Source organism: Stenella coeruleoalba (genome assembly GCF_951394435.1).
Source record: "Stenella coeruleoalba genome assembly, chromosome: 11".
Lineage (NCBI taxonomy): Eukaryota > Metazoa > Chordata > Mammalia > Artiodactyla > Delphinidae > Stenella > Stenella coeruleoalba.
Genome location: NC_137157.1, coordinates 51,784,467 through 51,798,923, shown reverse-complemented (window position 1 = coordinate 51,798,923; position 14,457 = coordinate 51,784,467). Strand labels below are relative to the sequence as shown.

Below are 14,457 nucleotides of genomic sequence, written 5' to 3'. Positions count from 1 at the left end.
AGGTTGTGTTCAAGGCTACCAGAGATCAGCGAGAGCCTCTAATAGACTTAATCCTGGCTGGGAGAGAAGGGGAGGAAATCATGGCAGGCTTCCTAGAGAAAGTGGCATTTAAGCTGGGACTTGAAGGTTGAGAAGGAGTTCGCCAGGCGAAGTGGAGGAAGGGAGAGCATGTGCAAAGCCATGTCAGGTAATGAGTGAGGGGCACAGTGAGAGAGATGTGGCTGGGGAGGGGAGGGTCTTTCAGACTCAGCAGAAACAACCAAGGGAAGCCATTGAATGATTCCAAGCAGGGGAGGGTGATGCTTAGATTGGCATTTTACAGAGAGTATTCATATTCAGGCTGGCTGTTTGGTGGAGCTGGGAGGCTGTCCCAGGGATGGAGGACAAGATGGCGGTGGGCAGCACTAGGGAGAGCTGCCTAGGAGGTGGTGAGATTGATCGTGGGAGCTGGGAAGGAAGGCAGTGACAATGAGGGCTCCCCGTAGAGGGAAGGTGGAAGGAGTGTGGAGTTATCTCTCATGCTTCTGGGGGTCAGAGTGTCTAAAGGAGGACTTTGGTCTTAGAGCCCTTTTGGAGGAGGCTGGAAGGAGGGGAGCAGAGGGCGATGGGAGTGAACCAAGCAGGGAGTGGACGGCGTGGAGATCTGGTCGGGAGGCTCGGCTCTTGTCCACCAGGACTCCCGAGAGGGCCGGGCAGTGCTGGGCAGTGTGCGTTGGGAGGGGAGGGCAGCCACACCTCCCTGCGCTGGCGTCCGCATTCCTAAGTCTTGATGCTGAATTAAACACCTGGCATTTTTTCATATTTGTGTTCTCTCACAGTGGGAAGCCTTCAGCCTGCCAGAGCTACAGAATTTCTTGCGGATCTTGGATAAGGAAGAAGATGAGCAGCTACAGAACCTGAAGGAGCGCTACGCGGCCTACAGACACAAGCTGGAAGAAGCCCTCAGCGAGGCCTGGAAACCCGGGTAAAGTGTGGGGCTCCCTGCCCCTTGGGGACAGTGCGGGACCTGCGTGCAAACCAGCAGCCAGTGTGTCTCTTGTCGGAGGGCGGTTTTCTTGCCCCATGATGCTAGGGCCTTTCCCCTCTAAAAATCTCTAGATCTAGTTCCCCAAACCGGTCACGCAGCAGCATCCTGCACCTTGGGCATCCTCTGTAAGGGATTCTGCAAGCTTGTTCTGTTAAGGCACTGCGGTGTTACCTCTTGGCAAGCTGTGAACCTGTAGTCTCATCTGGAGCATTCTAGAGTGTTTTGAAGCATGGACTCTGGGGTTTTTTTCCCTTTTCTCTTATTTTGTTTTAGTTATTTTAATTATGTGATGATGATGTTAAGCTTAAGGTTGTGCAAATGATTTTTTAAAAGCTTAACGAGGAATCTATCTGAATACTTGTCATGTTGAAACTACCTGTTACGGTTTGTTTTTTCTTTCAAATGTCACAGGCAACGGTCCACATGAATTGAAGGGCACAGGAAGCTAGGAACTCTGAGGAATTGGTGAAGGATTTTGGAGGAGTCTGACAAAGAAAGTAAAGAGCAAGTTTGGAAGAAGGTGGGGTGGAAGTGGGGAGCCCTGATGGGAGGTGTTTTGTGCAAGTGGATGGTAGAGGAGAAGGTGAATTTGCTTGTAGACGAGTTAAAAGCTTTCAGTTTAGAGACGTGAAATCCCTTGTCATGTTGCTTGACAATATGAGTGGGTAAAACGTGGGAGCAGAACCAAAGAAAGTAGGAGCTGGACCAGAAGGAGGGACTAAGTGCAGCTGACCGAGAAGGCAGGCGAACCTTTCAAACAGGGACAGAGCCGCCCTCTCGGTGGACCAGCGCCCATTCTGCCTTCCTTCCTGGAGTGGAAGGTCTGATTGGTGCAGCTTCTCTGGGCCGATGGGGCAGTGAGCATCTGCTATGACTCCTGTGAAGTGACAGTTTTCCCCCCCGAGGTCCTTTTCAAAGTGGAAAAGGAGTTTGGGGAGGAGGCATTCGCCCAGATTGTTAGCATCCGGGGCATTTGTCAGGTGAGGCGCTCCCAGTATACTTGTGAATGTCACTCCCTCCGCTCCCTCGGTTTCCCTTTTGTCTTTCCCTCCCTTCTTCCTCCTACCCTCTCCTCCCTGCTTTCCCTTCTCCCTTTGTCTTATCAATAGAAGTGCGATCTTACATAATGTAGAACAGGGGTATGGATTAAAGACCCAGGACAGTCAGACCCTCAGTTCCAAAGGGTGACCTGGCTGTAAGGCGGCGGACCACACAGGAGGGGGGGTTCTTTATGGAAACATTTTAACAGAAGTGCATGTTCCTGCAAACCAAAGAAATGCATGTGCAATAAGAGCCTTCCTTAAAGCAGGTTAATAACCTCATTTCACGCAGCAGTTAATCTGAAAACAACAGGAAAGGTGTACTGTGCCAGTCTATTTTTAGTCTAGATATTGTTTGTTTATAAATTCCCAAGGAATTGTTGACACTTCGGTGACACCTAATGGATTCTTTTTGAAATTCCAAGGTGCTTCAGTTCTTTGCCTCTTAGTGAACTGTGCCTTTTTTATTGCATTTCTGTTCTCTTCCTGGTGGCTCTTCTGACTCTGCAGAGAACACCTGTCTTGCTGGAGGCAGATCTAAGTGTCGCTTCTGCTGTGCCACACGCGTACTGAGACAATCATATCTTCCTAAGATTTTTAAGGAAAGTTGGAAAGAAAAAAAAAGTAGAAATAGCTATAAAATATGTATAGCACATCTTGTTTAATTTTGCATGTAAGTTCTTTTCAGCGCATCAGTGAGGTTTTAGTGACATTGTCATCCAACGCTTCTGCCTTCATTGTTCAGGGAACGCCTTCATGATTTTCATACTGGTTTTACTATTCAGATGATGGCTTGGGTGTGAGTATACTGTTATCGACCACCTGGTCTTTTAATTACCCATCCCAGTAAGTTCATATTTTGTGAAGCCTTTGTTTCTCAGATGAAGACACTGTTAGAACCTTAAAGTAGTAGCTGATGGGTATCTGTGAAAATTTTTTTTTTTTTTTACTTGAAGTAGATTGTCTAAATTAGGCATCCTCGTCTGTATTATCCAGGACCTTGCTCACTGTCATGTGCACTACAAGTTGCAATTTGGAAAACTTAGACTGTGTTGAAATTCTGTCGGCTCATGGTTCTTGAAGACCGACGGTCTCTCCCAAACACTGGTGACTGCGGCAGCATTTTTAATGTGTAAGAGGCCACTGAGGCCAAAGATTTTTAAAAATCATTGTACAAACTCTTAAGTTAAATTAAACTATCTAAGCTTTGCTGTAATACTGTTTTCTCTTCAACATGTGATGGTACAGGAACGAGGTTAAATGAAGCGGTAGTGTTGCAGGGGAGCATTTTAAATCGCAGAAGTAAAAAAATTATAATATTTATAATTTTGATGAGCTTATTTTTATGGGGAAGAGTTTTCTTCCCTAAAATTGTTTCTGGTATGGCAAATCGTTTCCATTATTAAAAGTTGACGTTGTTAGTTGATGTTTGTGTGTTTTTATTTATGGTTATACGCCAGGTAAAAGGAAGCTCACAGGGGTGGGGAAGAGCTGCTTCTGTAGATACTTGGGGACACGGGCTGGAATATGCCAACTTTCACTAGGTTTGAATGGGGCACATTTGTTCTCCCAAATGTCATTTTTTCCTTTGCCTTATCCTCTGGGGCGAATAACCAGAGGTGAGTGTCTGCCCATACAACACATTCCTAAAACAATTGTTTTGTGAAGTATACATATATTTACAAGTTTATAAAGCATGCGAATAGGTTAGAAATTATTATAAAGTGGCTGCCCTGTGACCACTACCAAAATAGAACATTGTCTCTTTCTTAGCCTCTTCCTTCACCACCCATTCCTGCCCAGAGGCCTCCTACCCTTAAAATAGACCACTTTCAACATTAAAGTATCTTTTTTGGGGTCAGTGTGACTGTCTCACATGAGATGGGTGCACAGCTGCTTCTCCTCTTAGGCTTCCAAGCCTGCTGGAGGCAAGTGTTCTTGCTACTGCACTGCTCTCTAGAGGCACTGGCGAAGCAGGTGCAAGTGTTTGTTTTTACTACTGCACTGCGCCCAGAAGGTGCAAGTGTTCTTACTACTGCACTGCCCCCTAGAGGCACTGGTGAATCGGTAAGGAGGAAAACATTTCAAGTACCATAGCTGCTTTGTAAGTGAAAATATTATGATAGAAATGATGGCTCAGTATAGATCTTTTTCACCAAAATAGCCAGAAGAATCTAGTTTGGAAGTTTGGCCTGGGTTACTACCCAAGGTGCAGTGGGAGTGTCTTGGAATTTTTATCCCTTAAAGGGAGTTAGCTTCCTGCCCTAGGAACTTGTTACCTGTTGATAATAGTTTAAATGAATATTCTTACGTTGCAAAATTAGTTCTCAAGAATTGTACACTGTTTTGGGACTCTGTCAGGTGATCCTGATCACGAGTTTTGTGTTTTTGAAAGAAGGGGGAGAGTCTCTATACAGATCTTCATTAATCTACAGTGGGGTTATGTTCTAATAAACCCACTGTAAGTTGGAAATATCGTAAGTCAAAAGTGCATTCCATCCACCTGACCTACCGAACGTCATCGTTCTGCCTAGCTTACCTTAAACCTGCCCAGAACACATACATTAGCCTACAGTCGGGCAAAATCATCTGACACAAAGCCTATTTTATTAGAATAAAGTGTTGAATATCTCATGTAATGTGCTGAATACTGTCCTGAAAGTGAAAAACAGGATGGTTGTCTGGGTACAGAATGGTTCTAAGTATATTGGTGTTTACCCTCGTAAACAAAAAATGTCACTAGCCCGGGAAAAGATCACAATTCAGAATCCAAGTACAGGTGCTTCTCTGGTGGCGCAGTGGTTAAGAATCCGCCTGCCAATGTAGGGGACACAGGTTCAAGCCCTGGTCTGGGAAGATCCCACATGCCACGGAGCAACTAAGCCTGTGCACCACAACTACTGAGCCTGCGCTCTAGAGCCCGTGAGGCACAACTGCTGAGCCCGAGTGCCACAACTACTGAAGCCTGCGCGCCTAGAGCCCGTGCTCTACAACAAGAGAAGCCACCCAATGAGAAGCCCGCGCACTGCAATGAAGAGTAGCTCCCGCTCGCCGCAACTAGAGAAAAGCCCGCGCGCAGCAACAAAGACCTAACGCAGCCAAAAGTAAAAATAAATAAATTTTTAAAAAAAGATCCAAGTACATTTTCTATTGAATGCGTATCACTTTCACATCATCGTAAAGTCGAAAAACTGTAAGTCAAACCATCATTAAGTTGGGACCTTCTGTACTATAATAGCAAGTTCAAACACAGTGTTTACCATGTGCCAGGCATTATTCTGAAAAGCTTTAATATGTATTAACTCATTTTCTCTCCCATGAGATAGGTATTTATTGTCAACATCCCCATTTTACAGATGAGGAAACAAACGCATTGAGGTCCAGCAACTTGCCCGCGGCCCCTCTGGGAGTGAGTGGCAGAGCCGCCCTGCCTGTCCACCGGCTTTTCCTATAAGCTCTACCGAGTTTTTCAGTAAAACTACCTGTGAAGGGCCCATTAGGATGCCTCAAATGGGCAGTTCATCTGAAAGCAGGCCTCTTTAGGCACAGTTGGGGTTTGTGGCTTGATGTCAGAGTGCTCTATCCTTTTGTTGTTGCTGTTCATTTAGGATTCCATTTAAGTGATTATACTAAGTTAGGTAGAAGGAGATGCCTACCTGTGTTTTTGTTTACAGGTTCTGTTGCGTGCAAGAAACTGACAGAGCAGGTAACCAAACCCCGTGTTCTCACTGTAATTAGTAAAATAATTCCCTGGAACCACCAGAATAATAGCTTCAGGGAGAAGTCACAGTTCCCAGGAGCCACCAAATACTTACAAACGCTGAAGTTTTATTCCCTCATCAAGGATGGTCCTCTCCAAAGAAACATGGGAAACTATTCAAAGCCTTGAAAGTATACACCTGTCTGGTGTGAATCACTACTTGCTTAATTAAGTGCTAAATTAAGTAAGCAGCTTTGTATAAGGATGGGGGGAGAAGTGGGGCGGGGGGGTTGGTGGTGGAAAGGAGTGGGCAGGTTAAATAACTGTGAGGTAAGATGTATTAACTCCATCTGCAGGGTTAGTTTGTTTTTTAATTGGAGTACAGTTGCTTTACAATGTTGTGTTAGTTTCTGCTGTACAGCAAAGTGAATCAGCCACATGTATACATAGATCACCTCTTCCTTGGATGTCCTTCCCATTTAGGTCACAACAGAGTATTGAGGAGAGTTCCCCGTGCTAACAGTCTGTTCTCATTAGTTAATCTGTTTTATACACAGTAGTGTATATATGTCAATCTCAATCTCCCAGTCCATCCCACCCCTGGGTTTTTAAAGTTTTGTTGGTTTTTGTTTTTTGGGGGTTGGTGATTTTGGTTTCATTTTGGTTTTTTGACAGATCTTTCCCTTTAATTCTGTAAGGTGAGAATGACCAGGTAGAGGACAGACCTTTTCATCTTAGTTTCCAAAGTCACTTGTGACTCACTTGGTGGCAGCTGAACTCCAAAAGCTCGTCTTTTCTCCTTTCTGAGAAAGGTGAGTATTGGCATTTGAAAATGTTTGCACGCAAACGAAACATCAGGACTCTTTGTAAGTTTCAAGAGAAGTTGGGTTTTGGCTTTGCGTCTGGGAGAGAGTTCCTTTTTTTTTGGCTCTGCCGCCTGGCTTGTCCTCAGTGGTGGAAGTGCAGAGTCCTAACCACTGGACCACCAGGGAATTCCCAGGGAGGGAGTTCCTTTAACCAGGAGAGTCGGTATTGATTTTTCTAAACACAGAGGCTCACCTTGAACGCGCCTCTGTCTTCAGCGGCACAGATCTGGTTGTTTGCCTGGTGTGTGCACCCTCCCCTCAAATTAGCCACCCTGTGTGGACACAGGAGATTGATTAAACCCTGTGCAGTTCCTTTTCTCTGAAGTGGGATTCTAGGGGGCTCTGCTCGAGACGGCTTTCTGATTTTCAAGTGTGATAACATTTGCTAAAGTTCTAGTAATCCTGGAGCAGCACACTGAGGTGTCTTGCCAAAAGTTAGAATCCTTGAATTATTACTCTGTGGGCGGGAGGCGATAGCTTAAATTCAAATCTTTTATTCAAAACTACAAATGGTGTCTTCAGATTCTTTTTAGAATGGCAAACATTTCAAATGTTTTTTCTTGCATGTGTGATCTCTCAAGGAAGATGTTCCAAGTCAATGACTTAGGTAAAATCAAGCATGTCACCGAATGCCTTATCAATAAAAGATGCTTATCTGAGACTATACCGCAGCCTTAGAAATCGAGGAACCTGGCTATCAGCCTTCAGAAAAGCCCAAGCCTCATTGCCTTTCTTCCAGATAAACTTGCCGCAGGAGTTGTGTGTGCTGGGGAAGGGCGTGTCCTTCAAGGAAGGTAACAAGCTAGTGTGTAGGGTGTGGGTGAGGCTGCACCGATGTTCCTGTCCCCTGGGTCACCTTCCACCCCCAGCATGATTTTTAAATTTTTGTTCTTTTGCAAGTAAGGCGATCCAAGCAGAGGCGCAGTAGGTCTTGGGGGAAAAGTTGTTATGAAGCTAATAGTTGGGAAAGGGCAGTGTTTTAAGATCTGTTGGAAGAGATTTCAAGACAAAAATGAAGTTATTACTCTGTCTCTTTATGGACCACCTCCAGAACTGCTGGAGGTGCTGAGTTTTAAAAGGAGGATTTAAAAATCTTCCCCCACGCCAAGGCTAATACCAGGCCCTGAGAATCTGCTACTCTAATAAGCACCCCATGTTTTTTCAAATACTAACTGTAAATCTTAGAGCTCTCCAGAGTATTTCAGAGACTGAAAGGATATATCCATGTGTACAGTTGTACCTCTCTCTTTTTAAACAAATTACTTCCATACTGAGAGTGATGGCTAGCCAGCAGAGAGGCTCCCTGACCTGCCTCATGGAGCACTGGAAAGGATAATTCTACACAGAGCTTGACCCTGTGCCCTGACCATGGCTAATTGGATCTTAGTTAGACCTCGCATACAAGGCTGTCGATCAGTTAAACTTTCTTAAACTTTTAAATAAAGAAACAAAGGAATTGTAGTTAGTCTGTGATGGGTACTTATAAACCAGGGAACTGAACCCACCATTGGGCCTTGTTTCAGGGGCAGAGAAAGACTGCAGAGAAAGCAGGAGAAGCAGAGAGGAGAAGGCATGTGGCCTCTGGGAGATGGAAAGAGTAAATTCGGAACCTACTTGGTATTTGTTAGCTGTTGGATGCCTAATCATACCCTCTTCCCTCAGGAAGGAATTATCTTTGTTTACGTGAGCTCTGTACTCGTGTGCCCATTTCTACGATGGGATCCAGCGTAGAAATAGAGGGAAATTTATAGTATCGGGTTGGCCAAAAGTTTCGTTCGTTTTTTTCCGTAAGATGGCTCTAGTAGCACTTAGTTGTCTTTAACTTCATTCAAAACAATTTTGTTAGATTGTATGTGACAGCTGTCATATCAGCGTGCATTTAAAAAAAGACATCAAAATTGGTGAGTTTTTGTGTAGCCATTTTCACACATCATTGACTGGGGGATTTTTGCAGAAACTAACGCCTGTGGCTGTAATACGTCTCCGGTCAAAAATGTGTTAATATTGAAGGTGGAAATAAAAAAACAACATTTTCGGCATATTATGCTTTATTATTTCAAGAACGTTAAAAACGTAACCGAAATGCAAAAAAAGATTTGTGCAGTGTATGGAGAAGGTGCTGAGAGTGCTCGAACCTGTCAAAAGTGGTTTGTGAAGATTCGTGCTGGAGATTTCTCACTGGACGATGCTCCACAGTCGGGTAGACCAGTTGTTAGCAATCAAATCGAGACATTAATTGAGAACAGTCAACGTTACACCATGCGGGAGACAGCCGACATACTCAAAAAATATCCAAATCAAGAGTCGAAAATCATTTGCATCAGCTTGGTTATGTTAATCACTTTGATGTGTGGGTTCCACATAAGTGAAGAAAACCTTCTTGACCGTATTTTCGCATGCGATTCTCTACTGAAACGTAATGAAAATGTTCCGTTTTTTAAAACATTTATTATTTATTTTTGCTCGTTGCTGCATGTAGGCTTTCTCTAAGTTGAGGCAAGCAGGGGCTACTCATCGTTGCAGTGCGTGGGCCTCTCACCATGGTGGCTTCTCTTGTTCTGGAGCACGGGCTCCAGGCACGTGGGCTTCAGTAGTTGTGGCTCGCGGGCTCTAGAGCACAGACTCAGTAGCTGTGGTGCACGGGCTCAGTAGCTGTGGTGCACGGGCTCAGTTGCTCCGTGGCATGTGGGATCTTCCCGGATCAGGGCTTGAACCCGTGTCCCCTGCATTGGCAGGCGGATTCTTAACCACTGCGCAACCAGGGAGGTCCCGGTGATGAAAAGTGGATACTGTACAATAATGTGGAATGGAAGAGATCATGGGGTAAGTGAAATGAACCACCACTAACCACACCAAAGGCCAGTCTTCATCCAAGGAAGGTGATGTTGTGTATATGGTGGGATTGGAAGGGAGTCCTCTATTATGAGCTCCTTCCAGAAAACCAAACGATTAATTCCAACAAGTGCTGCTCCCAGTTAGACCAACTGAAAGCAGCACTTGACAAAAAGCGTCCAGAATTAGTCGATAGAAAACACAAAATCTTCCATGAGGATAACACAAAGCTGCATGTTTCTTTGATGACCAGGCAAAAACTGTTACAGTTTGGCTGGGAAGTTCTGATTCATCCACCATATTCACCAGACATTGCACCTTTGGATTTCCATTTATTTTGGTCTTTACAAAATTCTCTTAATGGAAAAAATTTCAATTCCCTGCAAGATTGTAAAAGGCACCTGGAACAGTTCTTTGCTCAAAAAGATAAAAAGTTTTGGGAAGATAGAATTATGAAGTTGCCTGAAAAATGGCAGAAGGTAGTGGAACAAAACGGTGAATACGTTGTCCAAAAAAGTTATTGGTGAGAATGAAAAATGCGTCTTTTATTTTTACTTAAAAACCAAAGGCACTTTTTGGCCAACCCAGTACTAAATGCCTATTAGGAAAGATGAAAAGGCTCAAATGGATGACCTCAGCCTCCACTTAAAGATACAAGAAAAAGAAAAGCAAACCCAAAGTAAGCAGAAGAAAGGAAGTAATAAAGAGTGGTAATAAATGAAATAGAACACAGAAACAAAATCAATGAAACCAAAAGTGGATTCTTAAGAGATCAACAGAGTTGCTAATCCTCTAACCATAAAGACCAGCCAAGAAAGAGAAGATGCAAATTACCACCTCGGGAACAGGACAGTTGACATCACTACAGATTCTACAGATACACTTGGTATGTTTGTATTTAAGGTCCTTGCATTGAAGTAAGTTTCCTTAAAAATTAGTGTTATTTTGTGCAAAAAAAAAAAAAAAAAAAAGTGAGTTCTACACATTCCTAATCTGGCCTCGTTTTGAAAAGTTTGCCAAATGAAATTTAGTTATTTACAGTATGTAACTTTAATGCATATGATCAATAATATTCTAACTAAATATTTAAGCCTACTTTCGTATTATTGGAAATACAGTAGGGTTTATGCTTATTAAAATGTGAATTATGATTGTTTCCTTCCTTTCTTCCTCCCTCCCTTCCTATTCCCCTCCCTCCCTCTCCCCCCCCCCCCACCAACAGCTTAGAACAAATTGTAATCATATTTGAGGAATGAGTGTATCTGTTTACTGTTGGGTTCTGTGATAGCTGTATTCTTACAACTATCCTTTTCCTTTCTTTTTTTTTTTCCTGTCACTTATATGAGTTTGTTCTGTTCTTTGCATAAAAAGAAACTTGAGTAGAACACCAAGTGTTTTAACTTCTTTAATTCGTATGTATAAATTACCCAAGGATGTCAGGTACTGGGTAGATTATGCTGAGCAGGAACATCACGGTCCTGTCTTCACGGAAACCAGACTATGAGTAATGCAAACCGGTAAGTGTCACAAAGGTAAAGTACAGAGTGCTATGAGAGTCTACTACTTAGGCAGTTAGAGAAGGCTTCCTTGAGGGAGTGACTTACAGCTAAGATTTTAAGGATGAGCAGGAGTTACCTGGCAGAATTCATGATTTACATGAAAATTTTCGACACAATGGCCACTGGTTTCTCAGGCAGCCTGTTGCATGGGCGTCACTCTAGCTGTTTTGCCTCTGTCACGAGAAAGGAACTTATATAGGTCTAAATAATTCTCCACAGGTTAAGAGTTCATCTTTGGCAAGGGCAAGTTAAAATTTACAATGGCAATTGCTCTGGATCAAGCTCAACTTGTTTTCCCCGTAAAGTGGGAGTGTGTTTGCTTTCCTCACAGGGCTCATGTGAGGACTGAATAAGATAATGAAGGTCAAGGTACTCTGTACACCGCAAAGCCTGACGTAGTGTAAGGTGGTATTATTCTCCAAGTTCTTCTTCCTGTAGTGGTATGGCTGCTTTACTGCTGGGCCAAGATGTTGACATATCATGTTGACACTAAAATTCATCTAAGAAGCAACACCTAAGGATGTAATTTCCAGGAGGGACATTTTTTCAAACAAATATTTTCTTGGTTTTTTTTTTTTAGACTCGTGTTCAGGGACGGCAAAACAAAAGATTCTAGGGCAATTCGTAGACCAAGAAATCTTCATTCAGTGTCTTTCCTTGTGCTCCCCATAAATACAGTGGCAGAGTGTTGTCTGTCATCTTTTACAAGTTAGACCCAAAATGCTCAGAGCAGCTGGGACTGGGGCTGCCCGTGCTGTCATGTTACTGTGAGGTGCTGAGCGATTCGGACCAGAGGGTCACACGTAGGTGATGTCTGGGGGCCTTTGGCCTTTGTTTCTGCTCAGTGTTCTCATGCATGTGAATTCTCACCCCAGATGGGAATCTCTGTGGGGACTGGAGCATAGCTTCAGCTCTTTCTGTATCTCTCTGAGCTGCAGGGCATCACATCTGTGGGACTAAACATTTCACAGTGTCTGGAAACAGCTACTTGGGCAGCTTTGAGAAGGGACGGGGCTGCTCTACAGGCAGACCCTGAGCTACAGCTCAGGATGAGGCAAGGGAGTAGCGTCTGATGATCTTGGACAACAGGTGCCTCAGAAAGCAGGCCAGGGGCTTCCCTGGTGGCACAGTGGTTGGGGGTCCGCCTGCCGATGCAGGGGACACGGGTTCGTGCCCCGGTCCGGGAAGATCCCACATGCCGCGGGCTGGGCCCGTGAGCCATGGCCGCTGAGCCTGCACGTCTGGAGCCTGTGCTCCACAACGGGAGAGGCCACAGCAGTGAGAGGCCCGTGTGCTGCAAAAAAAAAAAAAAAAAAAGAAAGCAGGCCAGCATCTTGGCCTGTAGCAACTGCTCAAAGAGCAGCTCCACCCCTGTGCTGTGTTCTCCCCTGCACCAGCCTTTGTGGGTTATGGAGAACCCCTGGAGGGAAGACTTGGATTTGTGTCTGGGGTCTGCCAGCTGAGAGAGTCCATTAAAATATTTTCCAGCATGTGCTGAGACCAACAGTTTAGCAACCATTCCAGCAAAGCAGCTTCTACTTGTTTTTAGTAATTATAGCTGCAAACTAGCGTTTGCTTGTACTCTTCAAGTATATAATGTATGTAAGACTTTTTTATTCCCCCTTTGGAGACAAGTCGAGCCTCTACCATTGGACAGCTTTGCCCTGTCCCAGGTACCTACAATTGGATAGGTTTTGGTAAAAGGTTGGCCCCAGTTTCTCTCGGTAAACCAGGTTTGGTCATTATATTAGTCATACATTGCCATACATAGTTACAAATTTTTTTTTCTTGTGATGAGGATGTTTAACATGTACTCTTAGCAAATTCCAAATATGCAATTCAGTATTGTTAACTATAGTCACTACGGTGTACATGACATCCCCATGGCTTGTTTTGTAACTGGAACTTCGTGCCTTTGGACCCCCTTCACCTATTTCTCCCACTCCACACCCTCACCTCTGGCAACCATCTTATCTGTTCTCCATATCTGTGAGCTTTGTTTTTGTCCTGTTGTAGTTGTTTTTTTTTTTAATTCCACATATAAGTGAGATAATAAGGGAGATCAGCTCGGTGCTTTGTGACCACTTAGAGGGGTGGGATAGGGAGGGTGGGAGGGAGACGCAAGAGGGAGGGGATATAGGGATATATGTCTACATATAGCTGATTCACTTTGTTTTACAGCAGAAACTAACACACCATTGAAAAGCAATTATACTCCAATAAAAATGTTTAAAAAAATGAGATAATAAAGTAGGTTTCTTTCTCTTATTTCACTTAACATAGTGCCCTCAAGGTCTATCCTTATTGTCACAAATGGCAAGATTTCATTCTTTTTTTTTTTTCCATTCTTTTTTAATGGCAGAATAGTATTCTATTGTATGTATATATATATATATATATATATATATATACACACACACACATCTTCTTTATCCATGCATCCTTTGATGGATAGGATACTTAGGTTGTTTCCATATCTTGGCTATTATAAATAATGCTGCAATGAATGTGGATTTCAAATCAGTGTTTTTTTTTTTTTTTTTTTTTCAGATAAATACCCAGAAGTGGGATTACTGGATCATATGGTAGTTCTATTTTTAATTTTTTGAGGAACCTCCGTACTGTTTTTCATAGTGCCTATATCAATATACATTCCCACCAACAGTGCACAAGGGTTCCCTTTTGTTCACATTCTTGTCTTTTATTATTTTATTAAAAATTAAATTTTTTTTAATTAAAAAAATTTAAAATTAAAAAGTTTTTAATTCAAAACTTAAAAAAAAATTTTTAATTAAAAAAATTTTCTTTTATTTGGCCATGCTGCACAGCTTGTAATATCGTAGTTCCCCAGCCAGGAACTGAACCCGGGCAATGGCCGGTGAAAGTGCCGAGTCCTAACCACTGGATCTCCAGTGAACTCCCCCTTGTCTGTTTTTTTTTTTTTTTAACATCTTTATTGGGGTATAATTGCTTTACAATGGTGTGTTAGTTTCTGCTTTATAACAAAGTGAATCAGTTATACATATACTAATATTCCCACATGTCTTCCCTCTTGTGTCTTCCTCCCTCCCACCCTCCCTATCCCACCCCTCCAGGTGGTCACAAAGCACCGAGCTGATCTCCCTGTGCTATGCAGCTGCTTCCCACTAGCTATCTATTTTACGTTTGGTAGTGTATATACGTCCATGCCACTCTCTCACTTTGTCACAGCTCACCCTTCCCCCTCCCCACCCCCCCACCTTGTCTTTTTGTTTTTTAAATAAAATTTATTTATTACTTATTTATTTTTGGCTGCATTGTATTTTCGTTGCTGTGCACGGGCTTTCTTTAGTTGCGGTGAGCAGGGGCTGCTCTTCCTTGTGGTGCGCAGGCTTCTCATTGCGGTGGCTTCTCTTATTGCAGAGCACAGGCTCTAGGTGTGTGAGCTTCAGTA

At 43.4% G+C, this 14,457-nt stretch overlaps 1 protein-coding gene across 1 annotated transcript in view; it reads left to right on the top strand.

Moving 5' to 3' along the window:
- RASSF3 (Ras association domain family member 3) overlaps positions 1 to 3,943 on the top strand; it is a 74,030-nt gene extending 70,087 nt beyond the window's left edge. Inside the window, exons 5-6 of the mRNA XM_079937014.1 lie at positions 819 to 964; positions 1,439 to 3,943. Coding sequence (XP_079793140.1) covers positions 819 to 964; positions 1,439 to 1,454 — 162 coding nt within the window. The 3' untranslated portion in view covers positions 1,455 to 3,943. The remainder of the gene's footprint in view (positions 1 to 818; positions 965 to 1,438) is intronic.
- Positions 3,944 to 14,457: the final 10,514 nt, after the last annotated feature.